The sequence below is a fragment of the Bufo bufo genome, chromosome 4 (assembly GCF_905171765.1).
Source record: "Bufo bufo chromosome 4, aBufBuf1.1, whole genome shotgun sequence".
Taxonomy (NCBI): Eukaryota; Metazoa; Chordata; class Amphibia; order Anura; family Bufonidae; genus Bufo; species Bufo bufo.
In genome coordinates, this window is record NC_053392.1 from 535,047,005 (window position 1) to 535,064,968 (window position 17,964).

Sequence of the window (17,964 nt, forward strand, 5' to 3'; positions counted from 1 at the left end):
AACAATGCTCTACCAACTACTGTGTTGTGAATACAAAATAAGGAATGATTATAGTCTTCACTGATTGCTTAACATATATCTCACCACTTGATGGATCCAGCAACATCCCTTCAGTTCAAACAAAGACACATATAATTATAACAAAAACGTGAGCGACCACTTCAATAGTATATTCTTGTCTTCTATAACCCAATAATTAACACTAACAATTGTATGAGAGTGAACTCTGCGTAAGCAAATGTATATTCTAACTGGAAATACGAGAAATCTACTTCTTCTATTGGATTGGATTACCTTTGGAATGCATGCTGCAGTCTCGGACAAACGGGGGTAAGTGTACGAAGCAAACGAGTGCCCTTGCTGGTTTGTTTTTAGTGCACCATATGGTATGACCGGTTCTTGAAGGCCTGATCCTGATCTTGACCTTTGTCGTATGGCTGGTTGAGGGCTCGTTTGGGTTACGTATGATGACTTCGGCCTCTTATCATAATCGTCTTTGGAAAGCCCATCTCCCCATTCACTATATTCGAGTCTTTCTTTTGAGCCCTCGCTTAACATGACGGTCCCTGTAATTGAAGGTGGGAAATAGTCCCTGTAGTCCTGAAGAGATGTACCCATGACCCTGTGGTAGTCCCATGACGTTCCACACTGATCAACAGATTTACTTTTTGCCTCCAAGTGCGGGTGGTATTCTGAGGCATAACTTAACATATCAGTCTTCACATTTTTTACTTCAGGAAAGTATGCTTCATAAGACCTCATTTTAACAGGATGCCCATTATGTCTGGTTGGCTTGTTGGCCCTGTAGTAGCCCTCCGCCTCTTCAGCACTCAGGCTCCTCTCCTTGTATCGTTCAGCAATACTGCTTCTTGGGATTTCTGTTTCGCTGTAGTGGGAGAAGGTAAAAAAGCCATTTTCTTCAGGGAAACTCTTTGAATGGTTGGAATATCCCTGGCGTGGGGTAGGTGGACTTTCTTTTCTAAGGGAATTTGAACGTGTTACGGATATATTGTCGAAGTCTTCTAGCAAACCATTGATGGAAGCATCTTGTGGAGGCTTACTGCCTCGAACAATAGTCTAGAGGGAAAACAAAGAAAATATGGTTATTTATGTTATTTAATGTATGTCTAAAAAGATACTTCCAAGGTAAGTTACAGCCTGCCTTAAAGCAGTTTCTTCAGGCTGACAGCTCAGGGTGTGTGTCTTCTGCCATTCTCTCCCTGTAACTGTCACAGCTTCTAACATTAGATACATCTGGTGACAGCGGAAGGATGGAACTGAGTATGTGTGACCACCTCAGTCGGTGGACACGATCATTACTATGCATTTAGACATCAAGGGTCGCCATTATAATGATGTGGAGCACTATTCTTACAGACAGCAAGTTGCAAAGGTAACTGCCCTAGTTTTTTTTTAATTTAATAGTGGCACAACCCATTTAAAATTGTATTTCGGAAAGGTATTTTTTAAATGGCCACAAAGGGTTAAAAATTCAAAGAAAATCTGCAATACTCACCCTTACTGAACCTCCACCACCGCTATTCCGATACTGGTCCAGTCCCTGGCGCTCTTCACTTCCTGGGTCCAGCTTGACACACTGGAAATACCAGGAAAGGGTGGCCCAGCCAATTCCTGGCTGAGGTGGGTCACCACTACGCCCAGTGGTTGGCAGAGCTAACTTTTCCTGGCATTTCCAGTGTGTCGAGCTGGGAACAGGAAGTGGACAGCAGTGGGGACTGGACCGGCATTGGAGGGGAATCAGTAAGGGTGAGTATGGCTTTATTTTTAACCCTGACAGATACAAAGCTGAAAGGCAACATTTTTATAATAATCCTACTATTCCTGACTACAAATATATCCGGAAACATTAGTGATCAGAAATGATACAATAATCAGCGATGGTAAGGTGAAGAGCATTAATACAACAGTGCCATAAAGGAAACTTAAAAGTTGTCAAATACAGTATAGTAGAATAATAAAATGGCAATAATATAAAATGATTCTCCAATAGTTTAGAATGGATTTGACTTCAACATGAAATAATATCAGTGCACTGAGAATTTTACCCTCTGGTATCATGCACCCGGTAATGGTTCCCAGCAGCCATGACAGTAGCCATATTTCAAGCAGGTCTGTCCTCTAGTGATAAGCTATAATGGATCTAGCTGTGAAAACAGCTGTCTGCTCCAGATCCAGGACAGAAGATGAAAAACTGCTTCACTTCCCACACACTGAATTAACTCTGACAGTAATGAAGTAGGCAATTAACAGTCTGCCCTTAGAAGGCCTCACATGTAATGTCTTCTCAGATCACGACTACATACACTTTACAGGTTAAGGAAAAACAGCTGTTATCTTTTGTCATTTTATCGGCTACATTTGGTAAGATGCTAATAATTTTGATCATTATTCTGGTGAGAAATGAAAAGTCCAGACTTGTGGCTACCAGGGAAAACAACATAGTACAGTAGGGATTAGTATGTTATACAAAGAGTGTCCAGTGCCCAGCACAGAACGGTTTATACTGGTGCCATTTATAACATTGGTGTGGTTCCTATGAGGCAGAGGCACCAGGTTTCAGGTGCTGTTTGCCAGCTCTGCCCTCCCTCCTCTACCTCTGCAGGTCCACCTCATATGCTTTAGATACAGAAAAAAATAAATAAAAATTAATTCCTAAGGCCCGATTCAGATGGTCGTGTTTTTCAGATCCTCGGTTTTCAGGTCATGCACTGCTGTGGTCTGGACCTACACACCGCTGGAGATACTGTCAACTGCTTTTAGAATAGGCTTTGGAGCACCCAAATGGACCATAGGCACAATGGCCAGGAGATGACTCACTGACTTCTAAGGGAGAGTTTTCCAGACATGATCTGTGACTTGTGCAGAGGTCATCATGCAGGGAGGGGGAATAGATAAGCTGTGACCATCATCTAGTGAAAATGATGGAACCTGTTTTATCTACGCAGAGGTATTAATCTGTGACTACTGAAAAGTGATCTCCACAGACCAAGAAATGATGCCAATTATTAGGTCTAGTGCCCCAGTGCGAAAACTGCAGGATTTTAGAATGTTGATATGGAAAATTAAAAATAACATAACAACATAACAAAAATTTATAAAAAATTTGTTTAACATGAAAAATGTAATTAAACCAGGGTGGATAAAAATCAATGATTTTTTTTAAAAAAATCCCAAAAAAATAATTTTTTTATTTAAATCGGATTTTTGGGATTTAAATCGGATTTTTTTAATATAAAATGCTGTTTGAGGAAAATATATTACCATCTAAAGGTTATTCCGTCATGAAATAAGGATTAGTTTTTTAATTATGTAGAATAAGGCTATATATGTTTAATTTTTTTGGTAAATAAATTCCATTAATCCATTCACAATGTCATGCACTTCCAGAGGTTTTTGTAAGATTTTTGGGCAGTTTCTCTGCCTACAAGATATTGTCACAGATGCTTAGTTTACTTTTGCAGTTCTCAAAACTGAATTTGACTCAGCAGAGATCACATGCCTCTTCTTCACAGCAAAAATGTTATAACATGAACAGTTGAGAAAAAGACCTTATTCCTAACTTCTACAAACCTATGAATACAGAATCAACCTAATCAAACTAATATGAAAAGTTGTTATTCTAAAAAACTTTATCTACTTGCATATTATAAGTTATACCAGCAAGAATTAGTCTTTATGTAGAAAACTATGATTTAAATCAAGCCTTACTGACTAGTGATTTAAATCGTGATTTAAATCAGTTTGATTTAAATCAAATCAACCCTGAATTAAACAATAGGTCATTTCCGATGATACATTCATTTTAAACGGCACTTGTCACCTGACAGGGCTCTATTTTAGGGAATCCATAAAAACCCTACAACGGAGGACAAAAATGGGAGACGCCCCTATCTTCTGTCGTGGTGAGGGTTCTCCCTTTTATGTCTGAGGCTTCTTGTCTATGAGGTGATATCTATGAGACTTCAAGTTACGTGACAACATGACATCAGCATGACCGAAAAATCCTCATGTAGCATGTGTAAATATAAGGTTACTTTCACACTGGCGTTTTGACTTTCCGTTTGTGAGATCCGTTCAGGGCTCTCACAAGCGGTCCAAAACGGATCAGTTTTGCCCTAATGCATTCTGAATGGAAAAGGATCCGCACAGAATGCATCAGTTTGCCTCTGATCAGTCTCCATTCCACTCTGGAGGCGGACACCAAAACACTGTTTGCAGCGTTTTGCTGTCCGCTTGACGAAACTGAGCCAAACGGATCCCTCCTGGCACACAATGTAAGTCAATGGGGGCAGATCAGTTTTCTCGGACTCAATCTGGCACAATAGAAAAACGGATCCGTCTCCCATGACTTTCAATAGAGTTCATGATGGATCAGTCTTGGCTATGTTACAGCCTTAGGGTCCATTCACACGTCCGCAATTTTGTTCCGCATTTTGCGGAACGGAATTGTGGAAACATTCATTTCTATGGGGCAGCACGATGTGCTGCCCGGATCCGGAATTGCGGATCCGCACTTCCGGGTCCGCAATTCCGATCCCGAAAAATATATTGCAATATATTGCGGACAAGAATAAGCATTTTCTACTCAGTGCCGGCGATGTGCGGTCCGCAAAATGCGGAACGCACATCGCCGATGTCCGTGTTTTGCGGATCCACACACACGGACTTGTGAATGGACCCTTAGGCTACTTTCACACTTGCGGCAGAGGGATCCAGAAAGCAGTTCCATCTGCATGCAAACGGACAGCATTTGTAGACGGATCTGGATGCAGATCCGTCTTACAAATGCATTGCAAGAACGGATCCGTCTCTCCGGATGTCATCCGGAGAAACGGATCCGTTATATATTTGTTTCATGCATGCACAGACCGGAAGGACGGATCTGGCATTGCAGTATTTTTAATGTGACTACTGAAGACATCCTGATGCATCCTGAACGTACTGCTCTCCATTCAGAATGCATGGGGATAAAACTGATCAGTTCTTTTCCGGTATTGAGCCCCTATGACGGAACTCAGTGCCGGAAAAGAAAAACGCTAGTGTGAAAGTACCCTTAGAAGGACAAGGAGTGGAGGCACGCGTGACAGAATCAATAAATAAATTGAATTTTTTTTTTTTACATTTTCACCATATTCAATTTTAAATTACATAAAAACAATGTAAGGCTACATTCACACGACAACGAAAAAAATGCAGTAAAAACAGATAAAAGGTCAGCTTTTCATGGCCATTTTGCATCAGTTTGTGAATCCATTTTATGGCCGTTAATCCATTTTTAACGGCTGTTCTGCACCCGTTTTTAACAGATAAGTATATATAAAGCCCCCCATAGTGCCCCCGTATAGGTCATGGCCCCCTTTGGGTCACCAGTATTATAAAATGTATGTCTTTAGGCACCCACCCCACAATAGTGCAGACAAAAAAAAAGACCTCATCCACGTGGGGACTCTCGTTCTTGACTGGATGCTGCGGGACCTGCGCTCCCAGTGTGACCATGTGACGTCACCATGAAGGGAGCGCAGTTATTGCTGCATCCATTGAGGAGCAAGAGTTTGAGGAGTGAGTGTCTCACTGTTATGTGGCCTATGCTGTAAAATACAGATGCAAAATTGGGCCAGAACTGTAATGTGTAAAAATACATGCCCTAAACCTAAAACGTCACCAGCATGGATGTGCGGTCAAATTTACATTCTCAAAAAAGGTCAGTGTTACAAAGAGGATGTAGATCTAAGTGTCTACTGAGTAGATTTTACTTGGGGGCATTATCTACCCTATGTGGCCCCCCTGATCTTCACCCTTTAACCCCTATACAGGGATATGCACTCTCTTCAGGGGAACCACCAGGCTGCTAACTCTTGGGGCAGTCTCTGTTCAGTACACTGCTAAACCACGAGGGTCAAAATACACTGGTGTAAAACACAGAGAGTTCTGGCAAAACCAGTCAGGGATCGGCTGAGCTCAGGGCAGGCAGAGTTCATGTAATCCAAAGTCGGTCTGAGGGTTAGGGCAGGCAGCTTAGGTTCACTATGGAGATCAGGCAGAAGTCAGGTCAGACAACGAAGGGTGAAATCTAGAGATCAGGCAGAAGTCAAAACACAGGGAAGCAAACAAGATTATAGCATACCTTTTCAGAACACAAGAGTGCTAGAACCTATTGCTCAGGCACCCTCCCACAGGGAAACGTGCCTAAAATATCTAAGGGTGGTCATCCATAGGCTGGGGAAGATTAAGGTAAACATGTGCCGGCTTTTTAAAAGCTAGAGAGCGCATACAAGCGTCCTACGGGCAGTGGGAGGCAGAGTTGGCGGGAAGGTGGCCTCAGTCTGCAATGGGACGCAGAGCAGGAAACCGGGTGAGTGCTCCGGCAGCCGTGCACAAGAGGTCAGATGGCAGTGCGCACACGGACCTCCACTGCAACAGTCACATTTGTAATAATTATTTTAAAGCTGATGAATATGGGTATAATGGTAGTCACAAGAAACTTTTCCATTCTCTTCCTCGAACAAAATGAATTTTATATACAAAAATGGATAAACAAAGATGCCAGCCTAAGTGCGGTATGTAATTTACCACTCTTTACAGCAGTTTTTCAATTTTGTGTTACCATAACAACACTAGAAACATGCAATTACAATCATGCTTATCTACACCACATTAGACATTATTAAAAATAGAACATTGTGAGAATACTCTGCAGAGGCAAGCAAGTCATTGTCCCTGTGCTATCTGGTCCTGCTAGTCTTGTAGTGCGCATGATGGCGGATGAGAAGGGCGTTTGGGCATCTTCAAATGGCCAGTTATGTGGAATACTACAGGAGAAATTAATCAGGATGAAATGATTAAAGAGAATGTCCGGGTTCAGAGCATACCCACATTTTCACCCAGGCAGGCCCTGTGATATGAGCATTGGAGCATTTCATGCTTCGATTCAGCGCAGGGCAAAAGAGAGCATCGGAGGATGAAATGCTCCGATGCTCATATTAGGGGGCTGCCTGGGTGAAAATGTGCATATGTCCGGGTTCACAGGGGACTTGCTCAAACAGATAGGAATTGGTGAGCCTATTTAGTTGCTTTTGAACCTATTTTAACGGAGTCTGTCACCAGTGACCTCCCTATCCAACTGTTTGCATAGACACATCGCTGTGGTTCACCTGATTAAAACTCAGTTTTTCTTTTGTTGATCCGATGCTCCATTCCCGAGTTATGATACTTTTTCTTACTATGCAAATTAGGCCTTTGGTGCAATGAGGGCATCACCATTGCTCTTGTTGCACCTAAGCTTTACTCATTTCTGTGTCCAAGCCCTCCCTCGCTGCTTTGATTGACAGGACTAGGCAGTGGGAAAGCAGCTATAACAGTGTTTTACTGTTATCCTATTACACCCTGCCAGGGTATAATTACAGTCCTTCTCTAGGCTTACCTGCTACCCACTTGGGTCCTAACATCCAAGCCAAGCATAGGGAAATAAATAGCTGATGAGCATAGTTTACAAGTACTGATTTACATAATTTTTAAGCTCAAGACTGGACAGTGCCTTTAAAGGGGGTTTTCCAGGCTGACTGATTATCCCACCATTTACACTACCCAGTGCTTTTCATATGTAATTGACTTTATTTACCTTCCATATGCCGTTTTCCTGGTCCAGGAGGTGGTCACATGACTGATCGGAGACAACTTTCTTCTCACTTCTGCCAACGTGCCATTTAAGCCCTGCAGCCTTCTCTTCGGGCAGGGGTTTGATCGGCAAGTCACAATTGACGTCAGTTCATGGGAGGAGGGGAAGTGTAGGGCCATGGGTGTCCGCAGGGGGGGGGCAAGTGTCCCCCCTGGGGCCCTGGAAATCTGTGAACTGAGTTCTGCCTCCGCTCTGCAGCACTGGCATATCCAGGTGGGGAGGGGGGGGGCAACAGGGCTATTGCCCCCCCCCCCCCCCGAGCTGCTCAGATGTGGGGGGGGGGGGGGGGGGGGGGGCGGCGGCGGGGCACAGGGAGATGAACGCTTCCATTGTGGAAGCGTTCATCATCATAGTCATCTGTATCGCCGTCCTCTGGACAGCGATACAGATGACTGTGCTGAGGCAGGGGAAGGAGAGGCGTGTCCCTTTCCCTTCCTCTGATAGGCTGCAGGCACTAGGCCGGCGCAGGCGGCGCGATGACGTCATTGCCCCGCCTGAGCCGTACAGTGCGGGACACAGGCCGGAAGAGGCCTGCATCGCATCCCTGCCAAGGAGGTAAGTATAAGTGTTTATTTTTTTTTTGTGTACAATACTGGTGGCTACTGGCACATAATGGGGGTCTCTGGCTACTGGCACATAATGGGGGTCTCTAGCTACTGGCACATAATGGGGGGCTCTAGCTACTGGCACATAATGGAGGGGCTCTGGCTACTGGCACATAATGGGGGGGCTCTGGCTACTGGCACATAATGGGGGGCTCTGGCTACTGGCACATAATGGGGGGCTCTGGCTACTGGCACATAATGGGGGGGGGCTGTCATTACTGGCACATAATGGGGGGCTGTCATTACTGGCACATAATGGGGGGCTGTCATTACTGGCACATAATGGGGGGGCTGTCATTACTGGCACATAATGGGGGGGCTGTCATTACTGGCACATAATGGGGGGGCTGTCATTACTGGCACATAATGGGGGGGCTGTCATTACTGGCACATAATGGGGGGGCTGTCATTACTGGCAAAAACGTGTTCCGTAGTTCCGTGATCCGTGTCCGTTTTTTCTTCTGTGGGTCTTCTTTGATTTTTGGAGGATCCACGGACATGAAGGAAAAAGTCGTTTTGGTGTCCGTCTGGCCGTGCGGACCCAAACGGATCCGTCCTGAATTACAATGCAAGTTAATGGGGACAGATCCGTTTGACGTTGACACAATATGGTGCAATTGCAAACGGATCCGTCCCCCATTAACTTACAATGTAAAGTCAGGAGTCCCTGGAGTTTTCTCCAATCCGATGGTATATTTTACCTTGAAGCATCCCCATCACCATGGGAACACCTCTATGTTAGAATATACCATCGGATTTGAGTTAGATCGTGAAAATCAGATCCGACAGTATATTCTAACACAGAGGCGTTCCCATAGTGATGGGGACGCTTCAAGTTAGAATATACTGAGAACTGTGTAATAACTGCCCCCTGCTGCCGGGCAGCACCCGATCTCTTACAGGGGGCTGTGATCCGCACAATTAACCCCTCAGGTGCCGCACCTGAGGGGTTAATTGTGCGTATCATAGCCCCCTGTAAGAGATCGGGTGCTGCCAGGCAGCAGGGTGCAGACCCCCCTCCCTCCCCAGTATTATATTCATTGGTGGCCAGTGCGGCTTCCCCTCTCCCCCCCCCCTAATTAAAATCACCCCCCCATCATTGGTGGCCAGTGCGGCCTCCCCTCTCCCTAATTAAAATCACCCCCCCCCCCATCATTGGTGGCCAGTGCAGCCTCCCCTCCCCCCCCCCCCCTAATTAGAATCACCTTCCCCCATCATTGGTGGCAGCGGAGAGTTCCGATCGGAGTCCCAGTTTAATCGCTGGGGCTCCGATCGGTTACCATGGCAGCCAAGACGCTACTGCAGTCCTGGCTGCCATGGTTACTTAGCAATAGAAGCATTATACTTACCCGCGATGTCCGTGACCGGCCGGGCGCTCCTCCTACTGGTAAGTGACAGGTCTGTGCGGCGCATTGCTTATAGCACAGACCTGTCACTTACCAGTAGGAGGAGCGCCCGGCCGGTCACAGACATCGCAGGTAAGTATAATGATCTCTTACAGATCTGAAAACTCAGATCTAAAAAGCTTTTAGGCAGACGGATCAGCGGATCCGTCTGTATAAAAGTAACCTACGGACACGGATGACGGACGCGGATGACAATCTTGTGCGCATCCGTGTTTTTTCACGGACCCATTGACTTGAATGGGTCCGTGAACCGTTGTCCGTCAAAAAAATAGGACAGGTCATATTTTTTTGACGGACAGGAAACACGGATCACGGATGCAGATGAAAAACGGTGCATTTTCAGAGTTTTCAACGGACCCATTGAAAGTCAATGGGTCCGCAGAAAATCACGGAAAACTGAACAATGGACACGGATGCACACAACGGTCGTGTGCATGAGGCCTTATACACATATAGCCTACACTGTGCCACACAATATACAGTATACCGCTACACTGTGTAGTCTGTTCTATAAGCAAAGCACCATTGTTTTGTGGCGGCGGACAGAAAATAATCTGGAAGTGCCCCTCCCGAGACCAGGCTCTGGATCCGCCACTGCACAGCTCATGCGTTATTATACTTTGTGATAATGAATAGTCCCCTCCCCTTCATTACATTCTCAGAAACAAGCAGAGCATGGATGTCAATAAAATGATGCCACCCCCTGGAAATATTTCTGCGGAAGCCCATGTGTAGGGCTTGGGTCTCAGTGAGCTCTCACACATGCACTGTTTAGCACAGGATATTCCTATGCGGGAGGTGGCATGGGAAGAGAGCTCAGAGCGAGAGATCTCAGCAGTGACGTCCCGCACTTATGTTGTTCGGCTCTGTGGTTTGAATGGGAGGTTTCTGCTGCCGTTTCTGTGAGGGATCTTTAAAGAGCTCAGTGAGGGCATTTATGCTATTAATGTGGCATAAAAAAGTTGGAACTTATGGCACACACCCCATTTCGGGCATAATTTGTAACTTTTCACTTTTCTCACCACTTTTCAAAAGTGGTGAGAAAAGTGAGAATGGCTTAGCAGGAGGGGTGTGGCCTCCCGCGGCCCAACTGATTTACTATCATCTACCCCAGAAACGGGCTTAAATGATAGTTAAAACCTAGGCCAGCTCATAGGTGTAGATTTGAAAATCTGGTGCATGGACTGCCTGGAAATGTGCCAAATTTGCCTGTTCCTCTTGATAAAATAGACTTTGTACTAAGACTGACGGTTGTAACACCAGTCTTATTATATTAACCCCACCGAGTCCTTTGTACTGTGTATGCCCGAGCTCTCCTACCAACCAAGGGCGTGGTTTTTATGATGGGCTGCACCTGTATTACAAAATATACAGTAAATGGAGTGCATTGATTTGTGTCCCTATCAAGGGGAAACGTTATTACCAGCTGGGAGATGAAGGCATGTGCAGCAACCTTCACTGTCTGACAGAGCAGAAGGGGTAGAGCTATCAGTGATCCAGAGCCTGAGCAGCCATGCTAGGGTGTCTGGGTGTTTCAAGATGGCCCTGCCAGGGAGGAGTTGGAGGTGTCAGAAGCACACGGGAGACTTGCACGGGCTGAGAGGACTGAGCTAGGAATCATGGGTTTGGTGGGTAGCTGGACAGGAAGTTCTGCATGTAAGCAAACAGGCAGAGATGGTATAAGGGAGGTTTGTGGAGGGGAAATACGGACTTTTACATATTTTAAAAATTAAAAAAATGAGACTGGAAACCTTCTTTAAATCCCTCCCCAATGATACCCCTACCACATCGAGCTTAGTTCCTTGTCAGAAACGCTCTAGCCATGGAAGAGATGACCAAAATAGAAGGCATCTACATCGAGTTTGTATGTTCTCCCTGTGTTTGTGCAGGTTTCTTCCCACAACCCTGAAAAATACCATGACGGGGTATTGGTTATTACCCGCTCGCCCCTCATGATCAGTCACCTACTAACCCTTGACTCACTTACCACAAGCCCTAACCTTCTAAACTGGCCCCGTCAGAACCCCAATAAGACACGGACACCAAGTTGGATTATATCGGCCACAGCAGCCGTTTATTGAAAACATATACATGAATAATTAACCTTTTATTTCCCACAAAACATCCCCATAAGATATAACCAACTTAATTCACCTGAGTAACACGGGGGAGGTCCTGGAAGCCCCAAACCTCAGAATTTTCCCAGTATCCTTTTTGAGCCGACTTGCCCCCAGCCGTTAAGCACCAGCTCGGAGGCACCACTGACGGCTCGCCCAAATTCCGCCACAACCGACCACCAGCCATAGGAGTCCAGCCCCAACCGTGGGGCCCTCCCATCCTCGTCACCTGAATCTCTCCAACTTCAAGGACCTCCCACCGCCACAGCCGCCGTGACAAAATAAATAACATTTTATTTTACTTATTCATTACACGATCACCCCACTCCGTCCCCTCCCCAACCCCCGCCATCCGACCCAGGCTCTGGAACATGAACAACAAGGGGTGGGTGGGTGGGAGCTCCGTTCTTTCCACAAAATGGCCTCCTTCATCCCGGGCCCTCACCTATTTAACCCCTCGTTCCACCGCCCCCATAACTTAAACTGACCAATCCCTCCCCAGGGGCTTCCTCAAACCAGCCCCCCGTCATGGTCGCCTCCCCCCAAGGCTGCGCCCCCAGTCCGGCTCTGTCTTGACGGGGTATTGGTTATTACCCGCTCGCCCCTCATGATCAGTCACCTACTAACCCTTGACTCACTTACCACAAGCCCTAACCTTCTAAACTGGCCCCGTCAGAACCCCAATAAGACACGGACACCAAGTTGGATTATATCGGCCACAGCAGCCGTTTATTGAAAAACATATACATGAATAATTAACCTTTTATTTCCCACAAAACATCCCCATAAGATATAACCAACTTAATTCACCTGAGTAACACGGGGGAGGTCCTGGAAGCCCCAAACCTCAGAATTTTCCCAGTATCCTTTTTGAGCCGACTTGCCCCCAGCCGTTAAGCACCAGCTCGGAGGCACCACTGACGGCTCGCCCAAATTCCACCACAACCGACCACCAGCCATAGGAGTCCAGCCCCAACCGTGGGGCCCTCCCATCCTCGTCACCTGAATCTCTCCAACTTCAAGGACCTCCCACCGCCATGAACGCCCATGCTTGACACCTTAAGCATGTGCGTCCCTCCACATCCGCAAAGCTGTCTCAATGCCTTCCTGTATTGCCAGACACCACATGTCAATCCCCACTGCGTTCAAGTGAACGCCGTCAGACCGCCAAAAAGCTCCAACCCCTTTTTCCAGCTCGGTATGCCGCACTACCACTGCCCCATTTCTTGCCATAAACCACCCTATTGCCCGGTTAGCTTTTATCCTAGCCTTATTTATCCCTTCCACTGAACGCGCCCCCCTCCACACCTTGTGGGGAACAATGTCCGACCAAACGGAAATAAGACCCGGGAACAGCGCCCACAACCGGAGTAGATCGAATTTAACGTCCTTCACCAATTCCCGCAACGGCCGCGCCCCCAAATCGTTGCCCCCCACGTGCAACACCAACACATCCGGCACCCTATCCAACCTAACGAACTTGTGGACCTCAGGTAGCACGCCCCCCCACACCATACCCCTACGCCCCAACCATCTTACCACCGCCACCGACCGGTCAATCCCCAACTGTTGTCCATCCGGCCGAACCGCTGCCCGGATGGCTCCCCAGAAAACATAGGAGTGACCCATTATCCAGATCAGCGCTGGGTCCGAACCTGCAACGAAATAACAATAACAATAACAAAAGCATACCGTGCAGGATGAGACAGAATACAATGCAATATCACAACCGATCTAGACGAATATATGATCTAAAGCGAATCGATTCCCACCTTCCTATCCGCATGATCACATCCTGCCCCAATCCGCGTCTGGCCGCCTCCGTCGCAGCCCCAATTCTGAAAGAATGACTAGAGTAACCCCCAAGCGCTAAGCCCAACTGCCCTAGACACCGCTTAAAGACCGCCGTGAACTGGAAACGGGAAAGGAAAGACCCGTCCGCATGCACTAAGAGAGGGGAATTCATCCCCACCACCGCGACCCCGTACTCCCTCAAGCAACATACCAGACACATTGCGCAACCCGGGACCGCAAACAAAACAACCTTCCGACCTCTCCCTTCCACATCAGTTTTTGACCGCCTAATACGAAACTCCACCCTGTCCCGAAAAAGGTCTACATCATCCCTAAACAAACCACCCTGTCTCTTAACCGACGGAGAAACCAACTCGCCCAAACGCAAGGCCCCAAAAAATGCCAGCGAAAAAGCCAACCGAAACAAACGTAACTCCCACGGCGAGGCGCAAACGTCGACTAGTTGATCCCCCAGCCTCAACAGCAAAGCAAAAGACACCGGCCTACGGTCATCCTGCACTGACTGAGAACACCGCCAACCCTTCAAAGCCCTCACCACCAGAAAAGACTTGGTGACGTCCGGCAGATTCCTAAGACGAAAACCGAAAGCCAATCCTGAAACACAACTATTAATCCTAGAGACAGACCACCCCTCCTCTCTACAATGCCCAATGAACAATAGCAAGGGAATCTCAAAGTCATCCGACACAACAGCCAACCTGGCCTTCCAATCCTCCCAGCATTGCCATGCCCTATCATATGTCTCCCACGTAGCGGGTGCAAGTGAAGCCCGTATGAGACCCGCTACGGTGTCTCCAGAAGTTCCCACAGGCCACTCGGGCAGTCCAGCCCGCGCTCCTCTGCCCCCGGGGCCAGCTGGCGGAAACGCTCCCACTGTGAACGAGAGAGAGCATCAGCAATACAGTTATCAACCCCTGGTACATGTACTGCTACCACCCAAGCATTGAGTGACAAGCACTCCAGCACCAGCCTCTGCAACAGACGCACCACCAACGGTGAAGAAGCTGACAACCCGTTAATCGCTTGCACCACCCCCAAGTTGTCACAATGGAAACGAACCTTCTTGTTCCTAAACTCCTCCCCCCATAACATTACTGCCACCACAATGGGGAACAATTCCAGCAATGCTAAATTCTTGACCCAGCCTCTCTCCACCCAGGTATCAGGCCAACCCCCCGCACACCACTGCCCCCCACAATAGACCCCGAAACCGCCTCCCCCCGCCGCGTCAGAGAAAAGGTCAAAATCAAAGGAGTCTACCGCCTCACCCATAAACAGACCTCTGCCATTATAACACTCCAGAAACGATGCCCAAACTTGCAAATCCGCCCTAAGCTCCTTACCCAATCTAATAAAATGGTGCGGCGCCGCCACCCCCGCCGTTGCCGCCGCCAAACGCCTACTAAATACCCTACCCATGGGGATAATCCTACAGGCGAAATTCAGCTTCCCCAGGAGTGACTGTAGGCTCCGCAATTGGATTTTCTGCAGTCGCCTCGCCCTGTCTACCTCCATTTTCAAGTCCTCAACCTTGTCCAAGGGCAGCCTACATTCCATCCTCACTGAGTCAATCACTATGCCTAGGAAGCTCAATTCCGTGGTCGGCCCCACCGTTTTCCCTGCCGCCAAGGGAACCCCAAAGGAATCAAACAACGCCTCCATCGTGTGCAACAGCAAAGAGCACACCCTGGATCCCGGGGGGCCAATACATAAGAAATCATCCAGATAGTGAATAAGTGATTCACATCCGGAGGAATCCACTACCGCCCATTCTAGAAAAGAACTGAACTTCTCAAAATACGCGCAGGACAACGAACACCCCATTGGCAAACAACGATCAACAAAAAACTTACCCTCCCAAAAACATCCCAACAAATGCAGGCTCTCTGGGTGCACCGGCAACAACCTAAAAGCTGACTCAATATCTGTTTTCGCCATCAACGCACCCCTCCCACACTTCCTAACCCACTTCACTGCCGCATCAAACGAGGTATAGACTACCGAGCACAGCGTCGGGTCAATACCATCGTTGACCGACGATCCCTTAGGAAAGGATAGATGTTGAATCAGGCGAAACGTATTCACCTCCTTCTTTGGGACCACCCCCAGAGGCGACACACGCAAGTTCTGCAAAGGTGGTTCCAAAAACGGGCCAGCCATCCTTCCAAGTCTAACTTCCTTCTCTAACTTTTTTGTCACCACATCAGGGTGCTCCCTGGCCGACTGCAAATTCTTCTTAAGCGAAACAGGCCCCGATGGAACAAACGGAATTTTAAACCCCCCCAAAAAACCTTCCCGCAACAATTGCGCAGCCCCCCTATCCGGATATCTAGCGAGAAACCGGTCCATCTCTCCCAGCCGCACTGGCGTCTCCCCCTTTTCCAGAACTCTCACCCCCCTTCTGTCTTGCCCCTCTAAAACAGCGCGTGGCTCCGTGAGACCCGCCACAGGTGGAGCATTCGTGCTTAAATTTGCACTTGGCTCCAAATTTACACCCCCCTTCATTGAATAAAAAACACAACCCCTTCGCAGATGCTGCCGCGAATCCGGATTGTCCCCCCGCCCCTGATTCACTCCGAAAGGGCTGACCCGACCGAACCGGCGCCGTCACTTTGAGCCACAAAGCGATATCCTTGTGGTCCCATTTGATGCTAGGGCGTACCGCCTTCCGCTGCCTAAACTGTTCGTCGTAACGCAGCCAGGCCATACCCCCATACACCCGGTAAGCTTCCCCAATAGCATCCAGGTAACAAAAAAGCGCGGAGCAGCACTCCGGCGCCTTCTCCCCTATCACACTGGCCAATATCGCGAACGCCTGCAACCAGTTTGGGAACGTCCGCGGTATCAGGCGGTGCCTACGCTTCTCCTCGTCCTCCCTCTTACCCTCATCCTTCCGCGCCCTATCCAAATTGAACCTGTCCAAAGGGAGTAAGGAAAATATATCCACATACTCCCCTTTCCAAATGCGCTCCCTAACCTCCTGCTTCAAATGTGCCCCCAACGGGCCTTCGAAACAAACATAAACTTCCCCCTTAGCCCTATCGTCCAACCGCATTCCATCCTCCTGATCAGACCCACCTACCTGCGTCTGAACGGACGCCGAAGTCCCACATGAAACCACCGTGGGTGCACTCGAAGCTGGCGGCCCCCCAGCGACCGCCCCCACACCCCACGCCGGCAATGGCCCTGACGCTACCGCCCCGCCAACGCCACCCCCCAAGCCCCCCACCGGTAACACGGGATTCCCTGCCGCCCCCAAATTTGCTAACAACCCCACCAAACCCCCCAAGAGCTGGCCCAGTCCCTTACTCAAATCCGACTGAGACCCCCCAGCCCCCCCAGACACTAACTGACATAAAGGTCCCCAAGGTGCCTCACCTGGCTGCCTGGGTGCTGTGACCCCATCAGCCGAAGGTCCTGACTCCCGCCGCTCGGTCCTCTGAGACGGTCCTGGCACAGCGAGCTCCCACGGATGTCCCCTGGCCGGGATGGGGCCAGGGACGTGATCTTCCGGATCCTCTCTGGAAACGACTTGCCCGGCGACGACTTCCTCCTCGACTTGCCTGGCCGCCGAGGGCCTGCTGCCAAGGTCCGCAGCAGCCCCCTGCCCTCTGGAACACTGCTCTGGCTGAGGGGCCTCATCCACATCAGGATCCTGGAGAGAGCCCGCCGTTCCTGGTCCCGACCACAAGGTGGCGCTGCTGCGCTGCTGAGGAGGCCTACTGAGGCCTGCCTGAGGGCTCCGCCTCCTGGCTGGATTCCTTCCACGTCTGGACGCCCGGGAAGGAGCTGCACCCGGCGCCTGCAGGCGTGAAGGGTCCTGAAAAGCAGGGCTCCGTCTGCGGCGCTGAGCCCTAGGGGAGGCCATATCTGGGCTGAGGCGCGCCGGCGGCCGGGCCCGCCGCGGCCGGGATGCCCGTGGCTGAGGCGAATCGGGAGCCTCAGCCGCCCCTCTGAGCAGCTGCTGGACCTGCTCCTGGAGCCAGCCGGGTCCCCGAGCAGCTGCTGCCGACCTGAGATCCGACAGGAGTGATTCTACGTCCATGATAAATGTAAGTGCGCACGGAGTGTAGGTGTATACAGCTCCGTTCTTTCCACAAAATGGCCTCCTTCATCCCGGGCCCTCACCTATTTAACCCCTCGTTCCACCGCCCCCATAACTTAAACTGACCAATCCCTCCCCAGGGGCTCCCTCAAACCAGCCCCCCGTCATGGTCGCCTCCCCCCAAGGCTGCGCCCCCAGTCCGGCTCTGTCTGTAGATTAACTGGCTTCCTATGGAATGGACCCTAGCGTTTTGGGATAGGGAAATTACTGTAGAATGTGA

At 48.9% G+C, this 17,964-nt stretch overlaps 1 protein-coding gene across 2 annotated transcripts in view; it reads right to left on the reverse strand.

Moving 5' to 3' along the window:
- Nucleotides 1-17,964, reverse strand: part of PAK5 (p21 (RAC1) activated kinase 5) — a 222,628-nt gene that overhangs the window by 67,391 nt on the left and 137,273 nt on the right. For both annotated transcript variants that reach the window (XM_040429873.1, XM_040429872.1), the window contains exon 4: nucleotides 295-1,077. In XM_040429873.1, coding sequence (XP_040285807.1) covers nucleotides 295-1,077 — 783 coding nt within the window. The remainder of the gene's footprint in view (nucleotides 1-294; nucleotides 1,078-17,964) is intronic.